The sequence below is a fragment of the Canis lupus genome, chromosome 7 (genome assembly GCF_048164855.1).
Source record: "Canis lupus baileyi chromosome 7, mCanLup2.hap1, whole genome shotgun sequence".
In the NCBI taxonomy this organism is placed as follows: Eukaryota; Metazoa; Chordata; class Mammalia; order Carnivora; family Canidae; genus Canis; species Canis lupus.
Window position 1 is genome coordinate 40,490,306 of NC_132844.1, and position 22,470 is coordinate 40,512,775.

The 22,470-nt window shown below is 34.6% G+C and overlaps 1 protein-coding gene across 5 annotated transcripts in view; it reads right to left on the minus strand.

The window, feature by feature from the left end:
• Nucleotides 1-11,577: 11,577 nt before the first annotated feature.
• Nucleotides 11,578-22,470, minus strand: part of ADGRB3 (adhesion G protein-coupled receptor B3) — a 715,781-nt gene continuing 704,888 nt past the window's right edge. For all 5 annotated transcript variants that reach the window (XM_072832455.1, XM_072832460.1, XM_072832459.1 and 2 more), the window contains one exon: nt 11,578-14,571. In XM_072832455.1, the coding sequence (XP_072688556.1) occupies nt 14,383-14,571 (189 nt within the window). In that variant the 3' untranslated portion in view covers nt 11,578-14,382. The remainder of the gene's footprint in view (nt 14,572-22,470) is intronic.

Consider the following 22,470-nt stretch of genomic DNA (forward strand, 5'->3'; position numbering starts at 1 on the left):
CAAACAACCAGGACACAGGTAGGTGTTGACTCTGAGGCTGAAGCAAACCAGGAATTTGAACCAATTTGCCATAATTTGTTTTAGCTTTTAATTATCCTTTAATTGTTTTTTAAAAATATCTTTCTGTAGTACATGATAATTCAGAAGCAATTTTCTTGTCAGCATGTTTTTCTTCTTATTTTTTCAAATACTTGAGTGATGATAAGGGGAACTTGGGTATATGCCATGGAAAGTTTTTGTTCTAGAATAAGTAGTGAAGCTAGCATTTTGAGTTTTTAATTAGTATAGTTGTTTTCTTTTGGAAATTGAAGAATTAAATTTGGGCCCACACTGATCATAAAATTATGGTCAGACACTATTGATGAAACTCTAACTTCAACCATTTGATGAAAAGCAACTTGCCAAATGAAGACCACATTTTGTAAGGGGCAAATCTTCCTTAATTTTTTGCTAGAGAATTAAATTATTTTGTGATAATCATTATATATTCTCACATACTCAGTGCTGTTGACAGTGACATTATAGGCACAGTATCTGAATACAATCCCTGCTCTAACCACCTTAATAATTTAAATAATTCAAATATTTGTCTTCTTTATACACTTAAAACATTCAATTATGGTAAAAAAAAAAATCTATTACCTGAAAATCCATTCCAGAAAAGCCTAGACTGTAGATAAAGTGGGATTTTTTTTTACATGAGACTGAATCTATCTCAATAATTATTATTATATAATTAGATAACATTTTAAAATGTCCTCGCTAGCTCTCATTGTGGGACAGTAGAGAACTGAAGGGAATTTTCTGTATTACTTTAGCAGTTCAAGGTCCAATAAATCTTATAGACATATTTTCAAGTAAACATTAGCACATTTTTCTTTTTGTACAGTATTCTTTTTCTAAGGAATAAGTGATCCCTGTATTTCTTTTAGAAATAATAGATCAGACTCTGAGGTCAGTAAAACAGGATATTGCTGCGTAGTTTGCAAATATTATATTGTGTATGGAGAACCTAGGGTTAACCACTGCACTGGAGAAGCTTTTCTAGAATATTCCCAGACTTGGTATGGTAGGCAAAGTGAGGCTCAGGCTCAAGGTTGGGAAAGGTTTGGAGATTGCTGCTATAATCCTGCTGAGTGTCAGAACTCTGCAGAGGAGAAAGTCAGGTTAGGCAGGGCTCAATTCACCAGGATCTGACATTAGGTAAAATATAATCATTTACTGAACACTTACTTTATGTTAGAAAAAATGATTTTAGAAGCCAGATTCAGTTTGGAATCAAAGGGAGAAAAGACCTTTTATAGATAAGGTGAAGTAAATAAGTGACTACAGCTCACAAGGTTTTGTGTACCCTCTTACCAACCAATATTAGTGATATATTTCACTTCAAATTCTTCCTCTCACTGACATCCCAAAATCCCCTTTTAGTTTTACTGATTACATCAGGAAATGAGTCTCCAAGCTGGTAATCTACTTTTTAATAACTTAGTTCTTAATTGCTTTTGTTATTCTAGTGAGAAAAGAAAATGATTTCTTTATTCTCAGAAAAAGGAGTAAATTATTGCTGCTGGTGGGTTTTTATATTGGGTCAGGTCAATCTTACTGCATATTTCAATACCTCTTACACTCTCTGGAGAAAGAAACCATTTTCATATCACATTTCCTATCACATTATGTAACTAGATTTTGTCACCAAAACAACAATGGACTCCATCCTATTTTCTGTGATGTGGTATGCAATGATGGACAGCAAATGCTAACTTTCTTCTCTTTTCCTATGATAGAGTTTGGGAGCATTTGTGATTTCACTTTAATTAGAAACAAATTTTCCTTCTTTGTCATATATTGACTATATGATTGTGGGTTTATTTCTGGGCTCTCTATTCTATTCCGTTGATCTATTTGTCTATTTTAGTACTAGTACCATACTGTTATGATTACTACAGCTTTGTAGTATATCTTGAAATTTGGTATTGTGATACCTCCAACTTTGTTCTTCTTTCTCAGGATTGCTTGGCTATTCAGGATTTTCTGTGGTTCCCTACAAATTTTAGTATTATTTGTTCTGGTCTTGTGAAAAATGCTACTGGTATTTTGATAGAGATTGCACTGAATCTGTAGATTGCTTTGGGTGATATGGACATCTTAACAATATTCTTTCAATCCATGAGCATGGAATGTCTTTCCATTTGTGTCACCTTCAGTTTCTATCATCACTGTTTTATAGTTTTCAGCATATAGATCTTTTACCTCTTTGGTTAAGTTTATTTCTATGTATTTCTTCCTTTTTGGTACAATTATAAATGGTAATGTTTTCTTAATTTCTGTTTCTGATACTTCATTATCAGCGTATAGAAACATTACTGATTTCTGGGTATTAATTTTGTATCCTACAAATTCACATAATTCATTTATTACTTCTAGTAGTTTTTTGGTGTTCTATGTATAGGATGTTCTATGTATAGAATTTTGTTTTCTGCACACAGTAACAGTTAAACATCTTTCTTTTTCTTGTCTGATTGCCGCCATGACTAGGACTCCCAGTACTATGTTGAATAAATGTAGTGAGAGTGGACATCCTTGTCTTGTTCCTCATCTTAGAAGAAAAGCTCTCAGTTTTTCACCATTGAGTATGATGTGATCTGTTGATTTTTCATATATTGCCTTTATTATGTTGAGGTATGTTTCTTCTAATCCCACTTTAAGAGTTGTCATGAATGGATGTTGAATCTTGTCAAATGCTTTTTCTGCATTTACTGAGATTATCATATGATTTTTGTCCTTTGTTTTGTTGATGTAGTGTAAATAATGGAACAGATGGTAGCTATACTTGTGGTGAACATAGCATAATGTATAAACCTGTCAAATAACTAAGTTGTACATCTGAAACTAATGTAACATTGTATGGAACTACAGTAACATAAATGTAGAACAAAATCAATTTGCTAAAAATTTAAATTTTCAAAGCTTTCCTTATCAAATAGTAAAATGAGGCATGAATTTCTCCCCTCAGACAGAAGCATGAAACACTTTTATATCACTTACAAGCCATGGACTAGTAATAAGGTGGTATTCATGAAGAGGGATTCATGTTTCAGAGACTTCTGCCATTGAATACAGAGTCACATGACTTCTTTACTACGTATATTTTCCCAATATTATCTTCATATATTTTGCTAATATGACTAATCTCAGTAGTCTACATTTTCTGGGTCAAAATATTTTATTGGAATCACAGACTGAGTAGACCTCAAGAAAATTCAACACACTCTCTATCAGGTAGTAAAGTTATTAACTACTACTTTGCTGTCCCACTTCCTGCACAACTAGAAAAATAATTATGTCCATGAACAAATACCTGCTCCTGCTTTCCCTCTTCTTCTTTTCTTTCTTATGTTTTTCTCTGATCTTCTGGTTTGATAGATTTTCATCTCTTAACCATAAGTAATCAGAATAATTATTCCTTTAGGCCTTTGGGAATAGTTAGCTTTTGTTTTTACCACCAGTCAATAGCCAAAGAAGAATGAACTCCTGAAGATAAAGAATCTTTATGAGTACTTTGGTAAAATATAAAAATGGACTTTAAGCAGATTGAAAAACAACATTAGTTTCTGTAGATACAATATTTTGGTGGTACCATAAGTATATTTCCCCTATGATTTTATACCATTTACTAGAGATCCAATTTTCTCTAGACATATAGGTAAAAAAATCTGTATTAGAGAAAAGTTAAGCTTAATTGTTCACAATAACAAATGGAACACAGCTGGAATACTCCTGGAAACTAGTCTTTACAAAGTACCCTGTAGCTGAATAACCCTATTGGTCTCTCTATATCTCATCTGTATCTCCATTATTTATCTATTTTTCTTTCCCTTTCAATGTCTGCCATGCTTTGACATACTTCACTTAAAATGCTTCTTGGCCCTTTTTTTTTTTTTTTTGCAGTTTCTCCCAGGACTAAATGCCTCATAATCCCCATGAGTATTATATGCTTTTGCGTAGCAAAGAAACACATATTTGTTTCCTTGTCCTCAAATTTCTTTCTACATATGCCTTTTGTATTTCTCTCAACTTAGATGTCAATTTTCATTTTCATACTTACTCCCTTCCTTCTACTCTCTCCCTGCCTTTTTCTCTACTCCTCCATCCACCAGCTGCTAAAAATAATGATTATGTTTTTAATCCATTTATTGTTGAAAAACCATAAACCATGCAGAGTAATAAATTGATGTACATTATCTAATTTATATTTTTGAACACTTCTTTTCCACTTTTTATAATTTTTTTAACAGAAAAACTTTGATGTGCAGGAATTTGCAATATCTAGGCTTTATAAGTATAACTTGAAACTTAAGAAAAAGAGAGTCATTACTAAATGACTTCAATTTCTGCATATGTGGTTGTGAGTACAAAGTAGAATGGATTGCTCACGCTCCTTAGCCCTCAACTTAGCAAGTACTTCTGGGGCAGCCCTTGCTTGACCAGAGAGTATATGCACATACCCGATTTTGCAGGCGTATGATGTAGAACTAGGCAGATGCCTGTAAATGCCTACTAGCTTTTCTTAGATGCATAAAAGAAGCAAGATTTCTTCTAACAATAAAATAATTTTCAAAGATTTTTCTTTTTGAGTGTCAAGTGATAGATTCTGAAAAAATATCTACCATGCTAGAATTATAACATTGGAAGTTAATTATACTAATTAAAAGAGGGTCAGGAAGGTCTCTGCACAGCTGCGGTGAAGTGAAGCATTTGAAATTGTGGACAAGGGATAGCATCCGGCTATATAAACACATGGTTGTCATAATGTCGATGTCAACAGAAAAGATGTGCAACCTCAGCTCTGAGATGTCCCAGAAAACATGTCGGGTAAACATATAAGCAGAGGGTCTCTGCTTGGGTTCCTCAGAAATCTGAATGCAATGTGATTATTAACAATTTCTTGGCTATTCCACAAAAGCACTTATAGAATTATCATTTTTTGTACAAAATGTACAAAACAATCTCTAGGGTATGAATCTCTTCTGATACCTTCATAAAAAAGATTTAAAGAAAGGCCACAACTGTAATTATAATTCAAGTATTTTTAAAAGCCTAATAAAGTTTTTCATGAGATAAATAATCCGCTCAAACAAAGAAATTGTGCTGATGATGATGCCTGGTCCCTGGTCAGGAGGCCATAGAATGGATTTCTATGAAAGACTCTATTTGCTGCCAAATTTGGCAGGGATAAAAGTTGTTTCGGACTGCTACTCTGCGCCTTTCTGTGGCAAAAGAAAAGCACTCGGCCCACACTGAGGCTAATGCGCCATCCCAAGCACCACTCCACCTAAGTCAATCAGCCTCAGGACGGTTTCACATGCACCTTCATGTTTCCTTCTTTAAGGTAGTTTGGCAAATGAGTTTCCCAGAAAATGAGGACCCAGAGCAGTAAAAGTGCAGGACCATGATTGTAACTGAAGAGCTTCAATGCAAGGCATGGTTAAGTGGCATGCTTTAGTTTTGCACCTCCCCTTGAGGAAGGGTGGGTCCAATTATCTCTTGTCTGATGAATGACCAAGAAAGAGATTGTGCAAATAAAATGCTCTATCCCAAGTCTCACATCCAATGGACCATTTGATAGGGCTTATCTGCCTGGAGGTTGGGTCCATGGAACTTTAGAAGTGAAAAGGAAATGGGTAGTTGCCAGAAAGCTGGCTACACTTACACTCCCAAATCCTAAAACAAAGCAAAGAAAGTCCAAGTAGAATGGCTTTTGTGGTGGAGAGGGTCTGTTCAGAGTGATTTTTGGAAAGGGTGGCAGCTGAAACTGTCTTCTAAGTGATGAGATGGCTGGACTCTGAGGGAGGAGGAGGCTCTGCCATGAACTCGCTCCATTCTTGATTCTGCTTTCCTGATCCTTGGGTCACTGGGAAGGTTAGGGAGCAAAAAGTCTCACCACTTGCTTCCAGTGCTCAATTTCCCTCTGTTCCCATGAAAGGGAAAATTGGTACAGAGCCATCATGCAAAAGCCCTGGACCATCCCCTACCACCCAGGCCCAGACATGAAAATCACTGGGCATGTTCTTATTTAAAGACATCAGATGGTCAGAGTTTGTACTGAAATATTTCTAAAGCTATTCAAATTAGTTTGGTTATTTAATTCAAATAACAACTATGCATTATAAATCTGTAAAGGTATGAAAGTATATCTGTAAATATACCTGGCCAATTTGACATTTGTATCATCACAATTATTACTCCTGCACTGGGTTAATGCTGAAGAAAGTTATTGTCATAATTTCTTAAGAACAACACGCTACTCCTCCCATAATTAGAACTAGTTGCTAGACATTTTGTCCAAAATTCATGACAGTTTACTACAGGGTAAAAAAATCACAAGTCTGTTGTTGGACTGATATTCAAGAGAATTCTAGGAAGTTTTGGACACAGAGCTAATCTTCCTTTCATGGTTATTATGCTCCTTTTTACTTTGGAAATTCTATGAGAGGATAAAAACATAAATCCAAGACTACCTGTAACTTTTATTTACCTATATGATTCCCTGGCTAATGATGATGCTTACACATAACTTGTGTCTTCATTTTACCTTGAGAGTCAAAATTTGTGATAATTGTCTCTTCAAAGGTCAGAGAATTTACAGTGGGACAAATCCAGGCTGTGTCCTAGCTCCTTCTTCTTCCATCTTCCTTAATGACTTGATACCACTTCTTCATCAACTGGATATTTTACCATCCCTCCTCCACAAATTATAGAACAGAAAGATATAATTAATCTCCTGTAGTATACCCCCTCCTAACATGACTTTATGATCATGAGATAATATGGCCATAAGTGATATCTCAACCTCTGATGTGATCATAATCTGCAAGTGTGACTTTAAATGAACAACTTCAAAGCCCTAATTGAAATTTTTAGTAAATATCTAATTGACTCATTATTGCTAATTTGTTACCTTGTGTTACATTTTGTAGCCAGTTTATCCTACATGAATCACTGGAAAATTAAACCACTTCAAAGTTAGATTTTCCATACATACCAAACTTAAAAAATACTTTAATGAACATAATATGGTTCAATAACCTGTTGATAATATTCTCCAAGCAAAAGTCATCATTTTGAGGTTCTATGATGTAGAACTTTGGGATCTCAGTGTCTCATATGCCCTTGTGTTGAACTAAACCTAAATCTGTGTTTTGAGGAAGTTCTTGGTGGTTCTTTCCCAGTATTATTCTGTGTGAGAGAAAGTGATCCTTTGGATACTCATCCTCTTCTCCTTCATCCTACAGATCTCCCTGATTTCATCCCAAATATTTGCCAGCAAGTTTAACCTAAAACTTTCTGCTGCCAAAAAAATATTCAGAATTATTTGGAGCTAAGACTCTAGGCTAAACTGTGAGGATGAATCTTGGCTCTGCCATTTATTGCCTCATATGATATTGGCAAAGTTATAGATCTCAGTTTCTTTATTTGTAACATGGAAATAATGATAAAACCTGCTTTATAGGTTAGTTTTGAGGATTAAATGAATATTTATAAATATTTATAAAGTTTTATAAACACTTAGAAGAGTTTAAAATTATACTAAAACTGTTTTGAGAAATCCTGTTCATGGGTAGTTTATTGAAGTATAATGTTCTTCTTTTCTTTTCTTTATTTTTTTCATTCAGCCAGATCATGGGATCAAGTACTAGGTACTTGATCATGGGATCAAGTACTAGGTTTGTACTTGAAGCACAGTGTTTTGACTTTTGAAAAGCTGTTTTTGGTGACTGTATTTGGGTATTAAGTATTTACTTGTTTTAGGTGTTTCCAGAGAAACAGAACCAATAGGGTGTGTCTGTGTGTGTGTGTGTGTGTGTGTGTGCGTGTGTGTGCGTGTGTACATAGATTTATTGTAAGGAATTGAATCATGTGATTTTGGGACTGGCAAGTCTGATATCCAAAGAGCAGACTAGCAGCTGGAGATTCATGGAAAGGTTGATGTTGCATCTCTAATCTGAAGATAGTCTGGAGGAAGATTCTTCTTCCTTGGGGGACCTCAGCCTTTTTCTCTTAGGGCCACCAGCTGATTTTGTGAGGCTCACTACCCACATTATGGAGGGTAATCTGCTTTACAGAAATTCTGAGTTAAATGTCAATCTTGTCAAAAAATACTTCACCATGTCACCTAGATTGGTGTTTGATCAATATCTAGATACTGTGATCTAGTCAAGTTGAAATATAAATTAACCATCACATTACTCTTCAAGAGAGGACACAAAATTTACCTTTGTAGCCCTCAGGGGATTTATAAGGAGATTGTTGATAAAGAATTCAACATGTAATTCAGCATGAGGTTTTATGAGAGGCACTTCTTGGTTGATCTGTTTCTGTAGAGGAAGTGCTGGCCATTATCTTAGGCACACTGTAAACTATGTAACTAACTGCAGTTTCTATGTATATATTAGTTCTTGGGAAGATCAGAGCCATCATTTGGAACAGATTTAGATAGGAGTCTAGGACCTTGAGGCATACAATTTAGGTACTAAATTAATCTGTGTCATCTTGATTGTCCTTGCTCATTTTATTTTAAGTAACTTATTATTAATCAGTGCCTTTTACTTTTAAAAGATAGATTTATTTATTTATTCATTCATTCATTCATGAGAGACTCAAAGAGAGAGGCAGAGACATAGAAAGACGGAGAAGCAGGCTCCTCACAGGGAGTCTGATGTGGGACTCAATCCCCCAACTCAGGATCATTCCCTGAGCCTAAGGCAGATGCTCAGCCACTGAGCTACCCAGGCATCCAGTGCCTTTTCCAGATATTCCTATTACATGTTCTTATTTCTTTTCCTTATGGATCCATCAAGTTATTGCAATTGTTTGTTGGTCTGTGTGTCCCTAAAGATACCGAGTCCCTTGAAAATAGAGACCAAATTTTGTTCACTGTTGAATCACTACCTCCTAATACAGTATCTATATGGTAACTGGTTCCAAATAAATATTTGTCGCATACTGTATATAGTTTTTAAACACCTTGACTCTACATCAGAATAAAGCACAACATACTTGCAACCTAAGATCATCTTGAAGTGTCTACATAAAATATTCTCTGAATTTTAGGAATGAAATTCTAGATCTGAGAGAGAGAGAGAGAAAAAGAGATATTAGATCATGCTAGGCATTCATCTGGAAAGTTGGCAAAACTCTAAATTGGTTAAAAGAACAATTCCAATCTTCATGACTCTTTTCTTTGGTTGAAAATTACTTATTAAAAGGGAGCTGATCCCTCTAACTGGAGTTTTGTGGTTTTGGCGAGGAGGAAGTTGTATTCAGAGACACTCCTCAAAAGGCTTGTAGGTCTTGTACATAGGTGTTTGCTATCAGAACAATCATTTTCACCATGAATTGTTTGTTTTTATGTAAGAAATGCTAGATGTATCCTGTCAGTGACTCTAGTGAGTTAAACTTATAAATAAGTCTTATATATTTAGCTAGTTTTCAGGTGTCAATCTATTAGTTTACCTGTGACCAAGAAGGTCTAACTATTCCCCTCAGTTTAACTAAACTTTAGACAGGTAGCTTCTTCTCTCTATGTCCCTGGCCTCTCTGACTAGCAAGTTGTATGATGTAAATGTACAAGTAATAGTCCAAACCAAGAGAGGATTGGTAAACTCAGATTAAGGAAAATTAAGTGTTCTAGCTTATAATATTTACCATTTTCACTCTGGAATTATTTTTGTTTAAAGAGCTATAGTTATTGTTGGGGCACTGGGGTGGCTCATTTGGTTGAGTATTTGAATCAGTTTTGGCTCAGGTCATGATCTCAGGGTCACATCAGACTCTGCGCTCAGCAGAGAGTCTGCTTGAGGATTTTCTCTCTCACTGTCTCCCTCTGCCCCTCTCCCCACTCACATTCTCTCTTTCAACTAGATAAATCTTTAAAAAAAAAAAGAACCATAGCTATTTTCTAATATTAGAAAATTCTTCCTATTAATCACTGCTGGTTGAACATTAATTTTTGAAAAAGTCTTCTCAATCCAGTGGGCTTGGTTTCTTTCCCTATGACAGTGTTGAACTTTACCTGAGCCCTATGCTCTTGGAAAACAGCAATAGTCAGGAAATCCCCACACCCTTTTGTGTTCTAGGAAGCAACTTTTGCAAAAGAACCACCCTTCTGACATTGAATAAGACTCTCAGGTGAATCCAAATCCCTTGTATACTTATGACAAAGTCAGACACAGACCCTTGAAATTCCTATCCTTTGTCTCAGAAATTGGTAGGTGAATGGTTTGTCCTCACTGACCAATCTGAACAAAATACTTGCTAACTTAACTTTGCCAAACTTCAGTTAGGTGTCTCTCCCAGTGACTGGTCACAAAGAAAGACACGTCCAATTGAACTACCCAATCAGGCCGTCTGCTCACCTCACTCTACCACATCTGATTCTTTCTAGTCTTGTTGGCTTTTCCCTCTGAAAGAAAAGCCCTTTCTGCCTGGCATCTGGGATTCTTACAGGTTTTACAGTTGGGAGTGTTTTCCCTATTGCAATAGTTTTTTCAAATGAAGTCTCTCCTTATCTAAGTCTGGATTTGTTTTTTGACACCTGAATATAATTGCCGTTTTCATTGGCTGATAAAATTTCTTCTATCTGTATATTCTATGATTCTTGGTTCTGCTATTACTACCCCAGTTATGAATTTAACTACAGAAGTGTGTCAGGGGAAGATGATTTTGTCATTGTAGAAACCTTTGTGCAGATTGACGTGCTGGAGACATATTTGTTTTCATATTCTTCAATGAAGTAATATAAACGTGTGGCATTTTATTTCGACATAGAGAACTCGAAATAACTAGTAAACATTTTCTAAGAAGCTGTGAATGATTTCAAATCTGCAATCTAAATTTTCTGAAGCAGTGACTTAGTGACTGCAACTTCTTAAAATTGTGATCGATGTTTTTAGAGAGTGTCTGAAGCCAATCTGAAAATTCGGGTTGGCCTTTCTGTCTCCTGCGGCATATATGCAAGTAATCACACAACTAGTGAGAAAGCAGCTACATTTGAAGAGGATTTGAAAGGTAAAGTGGTGCAAATAGAATCGCATAATGGACTATAGAACCAAATCTATTTAAGATCACTTGCTATTTTGATCAGCTATCCTTTTCTGCTACAATTAGCTACTGGCCTCACTACCTCTAAGTCAGCTGATGATACATATTTTCAGTTTTATGCCTCTACTACTAGCCTGAAAAGTATCTCCATGGGATTTGTGGTTATTTGAATTGGGGACTTAATAATCTGGAAGGGACAGTAGAAACTTCATGGAATGTTAATTAATTATTGCCTCATGTGGTAATCTTAAGGGCAAAAAGACAATATAGGGTAATAATAGCTTATAATATTTAAATAATATTATTCTTTCACATTTGAATTTTCCATCTTTAGTAGATTGTGAGCTACCTAAAACAGAGGCCCTATATTCTCCTAATAAACAAGTAAATACATAATAGTTATTCAAGAAACACTTTTGAATGTGTGACTTGATATGAATGCATGGCTGTAAGCAATACTAAAATAAATTCCACAAATAATTCAACAAACATTTATTGTGTGAACATTATTGTGCTAGGTCCCTTAAGAGGTACAAAAATGGATCAGACATGAATCCTGCCCTCCAGGCACTTACAGTCCACCAGAGGATATCAGAAATGTGTATAAATAACAAGGTAGAAGTTTTTTAAAAAGTCCTAAGAGAGGTACAGAATCATTGCCATAAGAGTTCACAGGAGAAATTATTTCTTGCTTGGAAAATCATGAAAAACTTTGTGAAGATGAAGTATGAGGTGGACCTTGAAGCATAAATAAAATTTAGATGTGGGGGAAGGGGAAGGCTTACCAGTCCAAGGGCACAAAGTTCTCAGCAGGTTGTGAATGCAATGGGCTCAGAGAGAACTGCCCAGGACTGTCGAAGGGGCAGCTGCAAGTCAGCTTTGGCAGGGTACATGTATATATGCTCGTGCAGTGGAAACTTGCAAGAAGTGGACTAAAAAGAGAGCTTCCTTAAACTTATGATTCCTTGGTACTTACTGACCTGCCTGTGTTGTTTTCCTTATAGATTAAACAAAACAAAACAAAAAGCACCCCTACAACTTGACATCCCTCTTAGAGTAACAAAAAAGTTACTGTAACATTTTCAAGTATGCAGTCTCTGGTTAGCTTTCATATATTGATCTGATATTGAATTACTAGAACTAGAGAAAAATAGAAGTGAGAAAAATAGATTTCATTTTATGGCAGTGACTATTATAGTTGTACAAGAAATATTAGTCTAATATATTGAGTTTGTTTTCTAAACATAGAATTTACGTTTTCAAATATATGCTTATTGAGGTTTTGTTTTTTTTTTTCCACTCAAGATTTTCCAGTTTGAAATGGGAAACTGCCTATATGGTTTTCATTCACTCTGTAGGTTACGGAGATGGAGCTAAGCATGTGTGTATATATATGTATATGTAATATATATACACACATATGTAGGTATATATACACACATATACATATATGCATATGTATGTATTTATAGATATATGGATATAGAAAGAAATGAGAGATAAATTTGCTAAATATTCCTATCACCAGAAAGTCATCTTATAAATTTAATAAACATTTAATATTACAATTACAGTATAATTAGCATGAAGTTTATTCTATAGAAAAATCACTCCTTAGTTATGTTATATTCTGCTGTTGCTTTTATTTTTAAAATCTGCTTAAAAATATATTTTTAACATCTTTACACTGAGAACATTCGAAGTATCTGACAGGAGTTCAGCCTGAGCTGGGCAGTTTTTAAGGCTCTAGCTTAGTGGTGCACTTGAGTGTTGAAGCACCTTTGTCTCTGGCTGGACTCATGGCCTGCAGGGCTGGGTCCCCCAGGTCATGGGTAGCCGGAGCCAGCTCACTTTATTTTCTGACAGACCACACAAGACCATGCAGTTTAGGTTTAACAATAAACTAATCTAAAGAAACGTTCTAGGAATTTTGAAGACCTTAATCTCCTTTCCACTCCCTATACTTCCCTTAGACTGAAAGAAAGAATCTCATCATCCATTAAAAGGATGACAAAATTGCTGACATGCTTTGCACTATGTTTCCTTTAATGAAGCTTTGAGAAAGCAGGAGACATCACCAGTGTGGCTTTCCACTACAGAGGACACCAGGGACCAGCTCACCTCAGATTTCCCACTTTCAGACCAGACATAAAGCATCTACTAAATACATTCATTCCCCTTTTCCTTCTGCTAGAGAATATACAGATAAGATTTTTTTTTAAATCCTGAATAAGTTCGTTTTTTTGTATGCTATGAAGAACTATAGTACAAGTAGTTTCTTTTGTGAAACATGCAATGGACTTCATTACTTATAATAAACATTTTCCCTGTATTATTTTTTGTATGGCAACTTATTGTTTTCTACTAGTAGTTGTATTTTTGCCACAAGATAGAAAAAAACATAATATTTATGTAAGACTATGATGGCAGATTTCTGACAAGCCCCATTTACATGGTACATTGTTCCAAAGGATGTTTGAGTAGAAAATACAGAAGCACTATACAAACCTACTATTACATTTGAGAAATCATTAGCCTCAAAGGAGTAATAACGGTATGCTATTAAAACTGTGAATACATTTTCAGTATCTGTATTGAAAAAAAATTATAAATATGTAAATTTCTGTTCAACAAATCCAAAATAAAATGCACTAAAAAACTGATATGTAGACAAAAGTTTATTTACACCATACAACATTTTAAATATTTTATACACAGTTGCAGCAGAGAAAGCTACTCAGAGCTTTCTAGAGAAAACTGCAATAATAAAGATGTGAAATATATTATTCATATAAAAGTGAGATTATTACTTTATTGCATTTAAAGCAATGAAGAATGTAGCTCAACAAACATTCATTTAATGACAAAAACTTTGCTTTTATATTATAAAGTAAAAAGTGTAGTAATGGCCAAACAGACTGTTATAAACTTTAAAAACTGCATAAATATATACATTGTGCTTCATGGTGAAGTTTTTTGAAAACTAAACCATATGAAGCGGTTACAACATGAATCGTTGCTTGAGGTTTATCTATAAAGATTACCTTACAAATCCATTCCACGGGTACTTACAACACAGGATGGTCAGAACTGTACACCTGGTCCTCTCTCCACTAGCCTTACTAGTGAGAAGTTACCATATGCAAACATCACTGACATTTGGCACATGAAGGTCCTGACATAGGATAGTCACACTGTCCAGATAGAAATGTCAGGCTTCCCAAGTCTTAAGTGTCAGTGCAATAAATTGTTTCATATCCACCTCAGTCCATTTTGATTTTGTTAAACTTCTGTTTGAAAGTCACCCTCTTGCACATCCAGAGGCAAATTCAGACACTTCTCCCACTCTGCTGGCCTCAGTTCCAAAGCATCCTTTGCCTCTGTATCTAAGACATTGATTGTGGTATAATGTTGGTATTCACTGGGGTTTTTGAAAGTGTCCCATGGATTCTTGTTTGGTGCTGGGTTTTCCTGTTGAGGAAAGAGGGGAAAGAGTCATTATTTGATGATGAGTATTACTGCTTGTTTAAGTTCCCAGGAAGAGAGCATGTTTGTGACCCTAATCCAGTTGATATGATTCAGAGATGATTTGAAATTGTGGCCAGCTGCAGGAAATGGTTTTTAGTTTTCTTTCATTGCACAGACTGATGAACACCTTCTTTATGTTATCCTAAAATTTTCCAGCAATCAAAGGAATTGAATAATTTATGGAAGGCAAAGTAGATGATGTTTTGTTTTGGGTATCTTGTGAAAAGTCAGCATAGCTATATGCTCAGGTAGGAAGGGGGTGTTACTGCAAAGACTAAATGTAGAAAATTTACGTATTTTGTCAGAACCTTTGGTGAGATAAAATTTGAAGATATGTAATGGGGCAGATTATAAATAATAAAAACAGTCCCCCAAATGGCCATATTTCATAAAACTGAATTTCATTAACTTTGCTTAGTTTTTAAGAAATTATCCTTTTTAGAACATCAAAATGCTACTATGTCCTTTGTGTAATTTATTTTTTCACTGCTGTATATTCCCCCACAGTTTTTTTTTTTTTAATGTATTTGGGCAGCACACTAATTCAGCAAAACTCATTCTTCCCTTTAAAGAACACAGCTTTCTGGAAAATATATCTAGCAATATAAGGGGTTAAGGAATGTCTACCGGCCAGAATTCCTTATGTTCCAAAGTATATACCCTCTTACTACTTAAGATTTAAGATATGCCTAATTATGACTCCACCCAGACCTTCTATGTTGTAGGGACACAATAAATATGAGTAGACATGATTCAAAGTTTCTATAGCCTGATTTTTTGTTAAGATTTAGCAGTGAACTTAATTTATTTTAAATAAGTGTTAAATGAGAGAATTTGAATGGAATAGACCAAGCTGAGTGACATCAAAGAACAAGAAGGAAATCATAACTGAATTCTCTTTAGAACAAATTAAATTAAAACACCTAAACAACTATAATTGTTGAATGTGTCCTTTATTCCTCCCCCTCCACCCTAAATTCTAGCCTACAACTGCTTATAATTAATTAGCAGGGGGAACATAAAACAGGTACTGCAATTATTGTCTGGGTTCTACTGAGGATATTAAAAATCACTCTCAAAAAAAAATCACTCTCAAGTATAGATAAAAGAGACAACCTATCTAGGAATTAAATTATTAAAATCCTCAATATATTAGATGTTTTTTAACACATATAAACCTTAATCATGAGGAGATACAAGAAAACAATAGTTAATAGTTAAGATGTGATAAAGTTTTAACCTTTAGGATATGTGGAAGGGATTAATTCTGATTTAGTCCAATATTCTAAAGTCTTATGAACTATCTAGTCTTGTAACTCTTCCCTTCCCCTCCTTCCTTGCTCCCTTCAACTAATATTTTTTAGCTGCTCTGTGTTGGGCATCATATTAGGCACTAGGGAGGATAAAGTGATAAATCAAGGATGGAAAGCCAACATGGTTCACTAGGAAGCATAAGATTTAAGGGGTGATTTAAGGTCCAAATTCCAGTTGCTCCATTTCATATGAATGTAACTCTGAGCGATATACTCAATTTCTATGAACTTCAACTTTAATATTTGCAAAACATGGATAAGTTTTATATTTGAGGCCAAAGGAATTGGCAAACTGCAGATTACCTACACTGTAGGGTTACAAAATTAAAAAAAAAAAAGTTAAGGAGCCTGGCCTAATACCTAGTATTAAATAAATGACCTTTAGGTAGTAATTATACTTATTATGAAGGTGTTTATAGTTAAATGAAGCTATAAATATATAGATATATCTGCATCTATAAGGGGGTATGGACAAGGTTGGAAATAAGGCTTCTTTTTGTGGAAAGCATATAACAGAATTGTCACAGAAGAATGAGCTTGGTCATAAAGATATGTGTGATTGGAGGCTTGGTGGCTGAATAGGCATGCATACTGAGAAGTAAAAATCCAGAGAACATGTGGATGGGACAACTCTGAGAAAAATAACCAATTCATTTTAATTGGAGTGAAAAAGAATAGAATAAACAGGCAGAAGGTGGATTGAAAACCAGATCATAAGGGACACGGTATGCCAGGCCACTTAATTTGGAATTTATTCTGTATGCAATAGGGAATAGTTGAACATTTCAGGGCACTACAGTGACCTGAATCATCAGTCACTGACTGAATGGTTCACTAGTGTGAATTCTGCTGCATCAAGCCACAGAGAGGACTTACTCATCTTAGACAAAGGCTGTGTCTTAAAGGAACTTTCTGGGAATCCTTAGTTTGACAAAGTTCAATTAATTCAGTCCTAAAAGGATTCAAGATATGTAAATTATGTGTTCATTGGCTTTGAAAATTCTTTATGTTTGGAATAGATGTGATTTTCCATTTATATTTTGAAGATCAAGCACCACAGATCCACAAACTAAAATGGTCAATTTTAAACTTTGTCTGAATGTCTAGAGTCCAACAATATTATTGCCAGTATGACTGACTGAATTTCTGAGGTTATATAATTAATAAGGTTGGATTTCTTGTTCATCTCCTCTGGCCTCCCATGGTATTCCCAGTAGTACTGTAGTTCTTGGCATTGTTCACAAATGTGTGGACATCCTTTCGGTCTGAGACCCATGCTTCTTTAATGGTAAAGAACTACTGTAACCAGCAGTAGTACTCATACAAACAGAGCACCACATACACACAAAAAATCAAACAGTGAAGATAACTTAAGGGACCTAGAGAACAACATTGAGTGAAATAATATTTAAGGGTCCAAGAGAAGAGAGAGAAAGGGACAGAAAACTTACTTGAAAAAATAATAGTTGAAAATTCCTGACCTTGATGAAGGGAATAGACCTGTGGGTCAAGGAAGCCTAGATCTTTCCAAAATAAGATATACCCAGAGAGATCTGCACCAAGACACATTATAATTAAAATGTCAAAAGTTAAAGAAAAAACCTTAAAGGCAGTGGGAAAAAAATAAAACAAACAAACAAACTCAAACTTGTTATGTACAGGGAACCTCCATAAGTATATCAGCAGATTTTTTGGGAGAAACTGCAGGCTAGAAGAAAATGGCATGATGTAGTCAATGCTGAAAGCAAAAATCCCAACCAAGAATACAAGGTAGTAAAAATAATGGCCACAACTATTAGTTATGGGAAACACAAAATAAGAGATGTGAAATGTGACATCAAAAACATCAAATGTGGCAGGGTATTAAAATTTAGAGTTTTAAAATGTGTACAAACTTAATTTGCTAACAACTTAATATAGATTGGCATATATATGTATACATATACATGCCTCATGGTAACGACAATGCTAAAACCTGTAGTAAATACATAAAATTAAAGAAAAGCATCAAACCATAAGGGAAAAGAGCAAGAGAAGACAAAAGGAAAACAGAACTACAAAAACAGATAGAAAACAAAGTGGCAATAAGTACATACCTATCTATAATTATTTTAAATGTAAATGCACTAAATTCTTCCATCAGAAGATACAGAGTGGCTGAATGGATTAAAAAAAAAAAAAACAAGACACATCTACATGCTGCCTATAAGAGACTCACCTCGGTTTAAGGACACACACAGACTAAAAGTGAACGTATGAGAAAAGATGTTTAATGCAAATGGAAACCAAGAGAAAGCTGAGGTAGCTGTACTTAAGTCAGACAAAATAGACTTTAAAACAAAGACTAATAAAAGACAATGGGCATTACATAATGATAAAGAAGTCAATCCAGCAAGACGATATAACCTTGTACTCATGCACCCAACTTAGAAACACATAAATGAATAAAGCATATGTTAACAGACCTAAAGGAGAAATTGATAATGGTACAATTACACTAGGGGACTATTACACATGCAGACAGAAAGTCAAACATTAGACTTAAAAGAATTCATTAAACCAGATGGATTTAATAGATATATACAGAACATTCCACTTAAAGCAGAATACGCATTCTTTTAAAGGGCACATGGAACATTCTCTAGGATAGGTTATGTGTTAGTTACAAAACAAGTCTCAATAAGTTTAAGATGACTGAAATTATATCAAGCATCTTTTTAGAACATAACCCATGAAACTGAAAACCAATGATAATAATAAACAATATGCTACTCAATAATCAGTGGGTCAACAAAGAAATCAAAGAATATAATACCTTGAGACAAATAAAAATGAAAATAAAGGACACTAACATCTATATGATACAGCAAATGCAGTTCACAGGGATACAGGCCTACCTCAGGAAATAAGAAAAATCTCAAACATTCTAACTTTACTAGAAAAACAGAAACAAAGCCCAAAGTTAGCAGAAGGGAGGAAATAAAAGATCAGAGTGGAAATAAATGAAGTAGAGACTAAAAAGACAATAGTAAAACCAGTGAAACAAAAAGCTGGTTCTTTGAAAAACTGAACAAAGTGTATAAGCTTTAGCTAGACTAAGAATAAAAAGAGAAAATGTTCCAATAAATAAAATCAGAAATGAAAGAGATGTTATAACTAATACCAAAAAAATAAAGGATCATAAGAAAATACTATGAATATTTATGCCAATATATTGGACAACCTAGAATAAATGAGTACATTCCTAGAAACATACAATCTTCCAAGACTGAATCATGAAGAAATACAAAATGAATAGACTGATTACTAGCAAGGAAATTGAATCAGTAATCAAAAACCTCCCAACAAACAAAAGTCCGGGCAGGACCAGATGGCTTCACTAGTGAATTCTATCAAGCAATCAAAGAAGATTTACTACCAGTCCTTCTCAAACTCTTCCAAAAAATTGAAAAAGAAGAAACGCTTTCAATCTCCTGAGGCCAATATTACCCTGATACCAAATCTAGACAAGGATGCCACACAAAAAAAGGAAATTACAATATCCCTGATGAACACAGATGTAAAAATCCTCAACAAAATACAGCAAACTCAATTTTCAACAATATACTAAAAAGATATCCCATGATCACATCTGATTTATTCCAGGTATGCAAGGATAGTTCAACATCTGAAAATCAATCAATGTGACACACCACATTAACAAAATGAAGGATAAAAATCATATAAGCACTTCAACAGATGCAACTAACACATCTGACAAAATTCAACATGACTTTATAATAAAAAAGTCTTAAAAATGTGGTTACAGAGGGAATGTACCTCAAGATAATAAAGGCCATATATGTCAAGCCCACAGCTAACACTATACTCAGAGATGCAAAGGTAAAAGCTTTTCCTCTAAGATCAAGTACAAGACAAAGATGCCCACTCTTGCCACTTTTCTTCAGTACAGTATTGGTAGTCCTAGCTGAAGCAATTAGGCAAGAAAAGGAAATAAATGACATCCAAATTGGAAAGAAGTAAGTAAAACTGTCTTATTTGTAAAGAACATAATTTTATGGGTAAAAAGCCCTAAAGACTCCTCCAAAAAAACTGTTATAACCAATAAATTCAGTCAAGTTGCAGGATACACATACAAATATCCTTTATGTTTTCATACACTAACAACAAACTATCAGAGAAATCAAGGAAACAGTTCCGATTATACCAAAAAAGAATAAAGCAGGAATAAATTTAACCAAGGAGGTGTAAGTCTTATACACAGAAAACTACCGAAATTAGTGAGTGATAATGAAGAAATCACAAATAAATAGAAAGACATGCTATGTTCACAGACTTGAAGAATATTGCTCAAATGTCATATTACCCAAAGCTATCTATAGATTTGATATAATCCATGTTAAAATAGCAATGGCATTTTTCACAGAAATAGAAAAATTCTAAAATGTAACATGGAACCATGAAAAATCCTAAATAACCAAGCTATCTGGAATAAGAAGGACAAAGCTGGAGCCATCATGCTCCCTGATTTCAAACTCTTATCACAGACTTATAGTAATCAAAGTAGTATAGTATTGGCATAAAAACAGATATTTAGAATAATGGAACAGAATAAAGAGCCCAGAAATAAACCTATGCATATGTGATCGATAAATTTATAACAAAGGAGGCACATCAAAACCACAATGAGATATTTCACACCTTTGGAAATGTCTATTACCAAAAAGACAAAAAATAAAAAGTGTTGACAATGATGTGGACGAAAAGGAACCCTTGTGTACTGGTGCAGCCACTATGGAAAACAGTAAGGAGGTTACTAAACTAAAAATGGAACTATCATATGATCCAGCAATTCCACTTCTGGGTATTTAAAGAAAATGAAAATACTGGTTTGAAAAGGCATATGCAGCCTTATGTTCATTGCAGCATTATTTACGTGGCCAAGATATGGAAATAATCAAATGGATAAAGAAGATGTGGTTTATAGATAGATATACAATGGAATACTACTCAGTCATAAAAAATAATGAAATTTTGCCCTTTTTGTGACAACATGTATAGACTAGAGGTTATTATGCTTATTATGAAATAAGTCAGACAAACACCATATGATTTCACTTAAATGTAGGATATAAAAAACAAATGAAAAAACAAAACAAAACTCATAAGTGTAAAGAATACATTGCTGGTTGCCAGCAGGGAGGGGGTTTTGGAGGAAGGTAAAATGGGAAAAGGAGGTCAAAATATACACACTTCAAAGACAAATAAATCATGGGAATGTAATATATAGAATGAGATTATAGTTAACAATATTGTATATTACATAATTTTATATGCTGGCAGGAGGAAACTAGATTAACTAAGTGATCATTTTGCAGTATATACAAATATTAAACCATAACTAATACTGTTATGTTAATTGTATCACAATAAAAGAATTACAATTTCAATATAAGTCAACATGGATGAAGCTTCTAAAGATGCTAATTTGGCCTTAGGCTATATACATAGAAATGGAATGTTAGCTGAATATGAGAATTCAAGGCCACCTGGACCATAGGAAGGCCACCTGGGCATTTCCCATAGCTCAGGGTTCCAGGCACAGTCTAGCTGTCACTTCTGGGTAAGTCCCTTTCTTCCTCCCTCCCTCCATTCTTTTCTGTTTTTCTCCTTCCTTTTTTTTCTTCCTTTCCTCTCTTCTTTCTTTCCTTCCTTCTTCTAACCTACAATACTGGAGACAAGGGAATGAGAATTTGTTTATTCTATATTCTAAAAGAGTGAAGATTTGGAGAAGCTCCTTGGAGGGAAGGAATCTTGATGGAGAATAGTTTGTGAGACACACTCAAAGTAAAAGAATTCTTTCAATACTGCCTTTTCTTTGTAGTGTGATTTAGATGTTGTCCTGCCTGGAAGCAGGGAAATGGACTAAATGGTCTTTTGGGTTCCCTTTGATTCCCAAAATTCTACATAATTACCATCATTTGCAGTGCTAGGCAGGTGTTGTGAGTTAGTAGCCAGAAAAAAAGGAAAAGACTTTGAGATTTTTGTTTTGAAAATGTCTTTCTCCATCCAATTATGCGATTTTTCATTAGCAATGTGCCACACAAATTATGACTGAATTAAGGATAATGAACTCACTCACATGTTCATTATTAATCAAAACTGAATAAGGAACTCTTTTTTTTTCCTGTTCTCAGATATTTAGGACAATAGTCAAGCAGCAATGACAGCTCTATCCTTCCCACTCCTAACCTCCCAAATGATAAATATTTATAAATCTTTTCTAGAATAGGCGTGCTGCTGCAGAGATGTGGAGTAATTAGTAGGCTATTTTGGTTGTCAGGAAACTGAGATACAGATATTTGTGCCATTAATGATTTAATACCCAGACCATACAACAAGGGGAAATTACAATCATATTATAGCAGTCAGCCAGCTGTATCTGTTGCATAAGCCTTTCAGATTTGTAAACATAACCCTCTCTCTCTCTCTCTCTCTCTTTTCTTTAGCAAATGAAGTTTCTTCAATT